Source organism: Limulus polyphemus, unplaced genomic scaffold, assembly GCF_000517525.1.
Source record: "Limulus polyphemus unplaced genomic scaffold, Limulus_polyphemus-2.1.2 Scaffold237, whole genome shotgun sequence".
Classification (NCBI taxonomy): domain Eukaryota; kingdom Metazoa; phylum Arthropoda; class Merostomata; order Xiphosura; family Limulidae; genus Limulus; species Limulus polyphemus.
In genome coordinates, this window is record NW_013665847.1 from 210443 (window position 1) to 216512 (window position 6070).

The window sequence follows — 6070 nt, forward strand, 5'->3', positions numbered from 1 at the left end:
CTTGGGCTACTCTTTTACCAACGAATAGTGAGATTGACCGTCACATTATAACGCCCCCACGGCTGAAAGGGCGAGCATGTTCATTGACGGGGATTCGAACCCGCGACCCTCAGATTGTGAGTCGAGCGCCTTATCCACCTGGCCATGCCGGGCTGTTCAAAAGGTAAAAAAGTCATTGGCATAAAACAAAACACTGGCTGCTAAGATAGCTTTCAAGAAATGTTGTTTTTAATCATGAAAATGAACTTGATCTCTTAATACCACCCGTAATTCAAGTATTTGATGAAAAATCGTTACAATTTAGACTGTATTTATCATGTTTGGTCAGTAAATCGTGGAACACCGTTTCGTACATACTGCACTTGAAATATGTTGGGTGCATACATCCGGGACGGCTAGCATTCACGAGCTTCTTTTTACTTTTGATTAACTTAGAAAACCAATTTAAAACATTCAATTTAAGCAATACTTACATATAATATAAGCAACATATGCTTAACACCAGGTGTCACTTCGATCACTTCAGAGGACAGGGCGTCTAATGAAAAAATGTACACACAAAAATGATAATAAAGTATTATTATCCTCATTAATATATATGATAGGTATAAAAGGTAAGTATCCGATATGCAGCTGTGTTAATTCTGATGTAATTTACAACACTTGAAGTACCGTACGGTCCAAGGATACATTTGTTGATATTATCTTTCAAAGCTGATGTCACACCAGCTTTTACAGTAACTATATTTGTTATCGTAACAATTTTTATGAGAATTACGTTCAGCTGCCGATTATCTCTTTTCTTCCATGTTATCTCTGGTTTGGTGTATTAAATATTGTAGTTGACATCCTACAAACAAACGATAAAGACCGGAAAAGACTCCTAATTCTTCTTATTTACCTCCAAGTAATGCAAGTGTTAAACCGTTGATAAGCTTTTGGTTTGAATTATTTTTGATTTTTGCTTAACTGAATAATCCATCAGTTTTTCCCATACACTACGTCAACTTGAATATGTAGTGTATAAGAATTTACATGATAATAACTATTTTTATTATGTAGACGCCTCTTAGAAGCTGGTGAAGTTTAATATAATTAATTATATTTGTCATAAAACATTATGTTAGGCCTATTATATATTTAACACTACATTCCTAAACTATTCCCTTACGGATCTTCTAATTCTTGAAAATCCGTAAGGGATTACATTAGGAATGTAGTTTTAAAACATAATAGGCCTAACTTAATGTTTTATGACAAATATAATTAAATATATGTCACAATTCTGTTATCAATAAAACCAAATGTATTTCTGATTGAAGGCTGATTAGCAGCTTAAACGTTGCAAGAGCGCAAATTTTGCAAAGAAATATGCACCACCAAAGTGATCTGTGATCGACTTGACAAGACATAGAAGCATTCAGTCGTTAGTGAATATTCTATTTTTAGAAACCTAAATAATCTTTTATTTACAAAACTTTAATGTATGATGTTATTCGTCATAAATCATCCAGACAGTTTATCGGCTGATAAATCTCAAGGTCATTCATTAATTAACAACCATTCCCAGGAAAACGTAATTATTGAAATATAACATTAAAGTATTTTATGTTTCATTGTTTTTCTTCTCCTTTTAAAACTTATTCTGTGTTAACTTTTAACCATCTGCTTGAAAACGCCATCTTGTATTCTCTGTCAAACTTTTAACAGGCATTGTTGCTTCTTCATTTTGAGGGTTATTAGGTAATACGTTAAAAACATTAAGTCTGTTGTTTGTAAACTGATAGCCTTGATATTCCTCTATTTATACAGCTTAAGTATATCGTTTATTACTCTGTACTATTAATAAATCAACATCAAAGAGATAACATGCTGAAAAGGCAAATAGAAGCTAACTATCGTAACCAATACCTAATCAACTTTATGATTTGTGTGTCGTGAAAGCCATATTAAACCTCAGAATTATTTAGGGTATTTTGAAATAATCTCATAAAACAAAATCTTAATAAAGAAATAAGAAGCACCGATTACTAGACCATTCGCATCCTTGGAAAATCTGTACAAGAATATAATATAAAAATATTTACCCAACAACATCGACTTTAATCAGATTCTTATTGCGATATTATACACAGAAAATGATATAAAATTCGATATTCAGAAATTATGTCTAAGCTAAGGTCACGGATTCATGAAGAAAGAAAATTGCAATAAACTTGTCTGAATTACTTTTTATATGACATATGATATCTGAATATCCCAAATCTCTCTAATAACTCTTAAATACTTGTTCTTAATTCTATTCAACTCAACTAATACAACTTACCTTCCATGTTTAATTTTAAAAGAACTACATCTCTGAAAGCAGCAAGGGTAGTCTGACGAATAGTGACGCTAGCTCTCGTCTGAAGGGTAGAAAAATATATCAATATATGTTACATGTTTCTCAAGCTCTAATTAATTTAAGATAAATCCAGTCTTGTAACTTTTTAATACTTATCATTATAGTTTACTAGCAGAAGCGCCACCCTACGGCCGGCTGTTTGTGCTAGTAATTACTAATTGTAGTATTCATCCTTCATTTAAAAAATTTAGACAAAAGTGAGTATTTTCTAAAAATAATATTTTTCTGGGAAGTACAGCACAGGAAAAGTGTTCGGATTGTGCTCTTTAGTCATACGCAACTCATTGCATCAAAATGTTTCAACTTATAGAGCTTAAAATGTTCAAAATTTTACTGATATAAACTCTTATGTTTTTATATATTAAAAGTGGTACTGTTTATTTAAAAAAATATAGTTTTTAAGAACATTAGTTTCTCAGTACTACATTTAAAAATTACATCAACAAAGATATATAATCAAACCCTCACGTAGAGCCCTAGTGAAAGTCGTGTTCTTGTTGTGAGGAGAGTACTTTTATTTAAAAGTGTGTTCTATTATATAGAAATGGTTGTTACATATACCACAGTTATTTTTCGAATTATCTGAATCTTGAATACCCAAAGTGTGATTTTTGTATGGATGTTTTGTTAGCGATGCCATTCAATAGATGACGAAGGAGTTTTGGTTATATACATAGATACTGACATACATGATACGTCCATTACAGTAAGATTTTTTTTTAAACTATAAAATACTTACTAGCGACTATATAATTGTATTTCTACGTCTCAACGTTTATTAAGTTATACACGTTATGAAACAATCAAGTGATAAACTATCTCAAGTCTTGGTGACGAAACATTTCACACATCGAACCTTTACGACCGTTTCTTGATCCTATTTTCTTGTATATCGAATGGCCTAAAGCTAGATCGTAAGAACGACTTACTTGTTTACGTACCTTGACAAGAAACAAAGCTGCTTCTAATATAGGTAAGATATTTGTAAAGAGATTGTTCCAAGCTTCTTCTAAACACTGGAGCAAAAGTTTCCCTGTTGAAAAAGGGGAGACATTTCTGATAAAATCTAAATCGTTATTATTCTTTTATTCCTAAAACTAAGAAACTGAACGTTATGCACCACTTGGTATGTTTATTATAAACATGTAACAAATACTTTTAAAATCTCGAAAACTTTGACTACTTTACATATTTATATAACAGAGCTTTGGGGTTTTATAGCCGTTTGTTTGTGTGTAATTAAGCACAAATCTACACAATGGGCTACTTGTGCTCTGCCCGCCACGGGTATAGAAACCCGGTTTTTAACGTTGTAAGTCCGCAGGCATACTGGGGGGGCTTTTTGTCATATTTAGCTTTTCTCAATTTTTAAAAGTAATACTATCATAGCAATCTTATTAAAAGCCCAACAAAAATAATTAAATAGATATACAAGAAGTTAGGTAGAAATCCATATATTTCATATTAATTTGGCATGTAAAATAACACCCCGTTCAAAACTGTTTACATCATTTCCTCACAATATCATTTATTGTTGATTGAAATTAAGAAACTATAACGTCTTCTAATAATGTTAGCTTTGGACTAATTTTCAGAAATCTTAAAACATGCTATAAATTTAAACACCAAATAGGTTATGAACCATATATAACAAAGTCGACACCATAATGAAATTTATTATATACTATAGTTTATAAAACAAACCTATATTCAGTAAATATCCTAATAATGATAATCAAATAAAAAATACATAAAGAAAGATGTCCATTAAGACTGATAACTTCAAATAGTTGAAAATACAATCGTGCTTTAGCAAGTATTTTAGTTATTGTTCTAAAGAAATATATTAGTAATGAATATACTCTGAAAAATTTCTTTGTTTGTAATTATACACAAAACTATCTGTCCTCCAGCCACCAAGAGCAGCGAAAACCGATATCTAACGTTGTAAGTCCGCAGACATACCGTTATACCACTTGGAGGCTCTTTGCACTACCTTAGTTTCGAATTTTCTAATGAAATACAAAATCTAAAATTTGATAGAAAGGCTTATTGTACCACTTTGGTGAATTAATTTTTGTATACTAATATCTCCTCGGAAGAAAAATATACTTACGTGCAAACTTAATTTTTAATGAAAATTAAAATGGATTATGCATTCCAAAGTTTGTATTTTTAAACTTGGTGAATTTTACAAGTAAAAATAGCTTTTTCTGTTCAGTAGTAATCATTTCTTATCAGCCATGTCAATCTATGGTTTCTATATTGTCTACTTCAATTAATCTCTTGCTTTTTTCATGAAAAATAATGGTTGGAATATTCTCCATAATATTTCAAATCACATTAGCGAAAGCATATACGTGATACTTTTACCATTTTTAACAGTCCAAGTCATGTGCCTCAAATTGGGACTATTTGAATAGTAAACATAAAACTATTAAATTTACCGTTTAACATCAGCAAGATCATGTACTTGCATTTTTGGATATATTTAGTGCACAACTGTAATGTTTAAATAAGAAAATATTTAGTGGCTTTTATTTTAGTCTTAAAATATATATATATCAACTGTGCTTAAAGAAAATCCAGTCCACATTTTAGTTCATCCTGCATTTGAATGTTACTACGAGTTAGTGTGCAACGTCACAAATTTTATACGCAAAAAAATATTTTCATATTTTTATCTCATTGATGAAATATTTCGTGGTTATTTGAACAAGTGAAACTCTGGCAAGCTTCCGAAGTATGAAGTTCCTGAATGTACAATTTATATAACCATGCCAAATATCAGGAAGTATATTTTGTATGTTTAAAAATGGCTACGCACTCTACTTCGTAGAAGTATATCCGGATATACATATGCGATATGTATGGTGTATTTCTTCATTGAAAACATCAAATGTAGTTTATAAGCCTACATGACCTTGTTTTAAACAAGGTCATACTGGTTCTACGATAAGGAAATTTCTGACACGAGTGAAAGAACATGGAGATTTTAAAACACCAAACAAATCAAGTGTAATGGAGTACGTCCTCGGTGAGTGTGACGTAGCCCGCTATTCAAAGTATTTTTAGATCTCAGCGAGGGCCAGTGATAAACACAGCCTCAGCATATGTGAGGCCTTACCCGTTCACAATTTGAGGCCACAACTTAATCAGGTTGGTTCAAAATATTGGTTATCTTATAATTTTAAATATAACTGCCGTCCCTTTTTATTATTATTTACCAGATTTTGCAAAACAAAGAACTTTCTAAATCTATATAAATATTGAGTAACACAGTGATAGGAAACATTTTATTAATATCATGATTGCCGGTAGCATGTATACAAAACTTCCCTTTTATTATTAGGCCTAACTTTGCCCAAAACTATTACATATCTATATCCGCATTTTAATGTTTTACCATTCTATTCCTTATACTCTTCATACGAATATCTATTTTCTGTAATCAAATAAATCGCGAGTTACAAGCTATGTTAGTATAAAGACGATCCATTATGTGTGTGTGTGTGTTAGCATCCATCACCCAGAGTTGGTAAGCTCAATTACCATAATTTAATGTATGATAACTGGAAATTGTCCATGGATGTTTTGTTTTGTTTGTTTTTTTTTGGAATTTCGCGCAAAGCTACACGAGGGCTATCTGCGCTAGCCGTCCCTAAT

At 31.3% G+C, this 6070-nt stretch overlaps 2 protein-coding genes across 2 annotated transcripts in view; one reads left to right on the forward strand and one right to left on the reverse strand.

The window, feature by feature from the left end:
• The window catches only part of LOC111085102 (proline-rich protein 5-like), a 6798-nt gene extending 3318 nt beyond the window's left edge, over positions 1–3480 (reverse strand). The window contains exons 1-3 of the mRNA XM_022382278.1: positions 3346–3480; positions 2327–2405; positions 474–538 (exon numbers count right to left, since the gene is read on the reverse strand). Coding sequence (XP_022237986.1) covers positions 474–538; positions 2327–2333 — 72 coding nt within the window. The 5' untranslated portion in view covers positions 2334–2405; positions 3346–3480. The remainder of the gene's footprint in view (positions 1–473; positions 539–2326; positions 2406–3345) is intronic.
• Positions 3481–5163: 1683 nt separating this feature from the next.
• The window catches only part of LOC106478643 (macrophage mannose receptor 1-like), a 165205-nt gene continuing 164298 nt past the window's right edge, over positions 5164–6070 (forward strand). The window contains exon 1 of the mRNA XM_013939200.2: positions 5164–5563. The gene's annotated coding sequence lies outside the window, so the exon portion shown is untranslated. The remainder of the gene's footprint in view (positions 5564–6070) is intronic.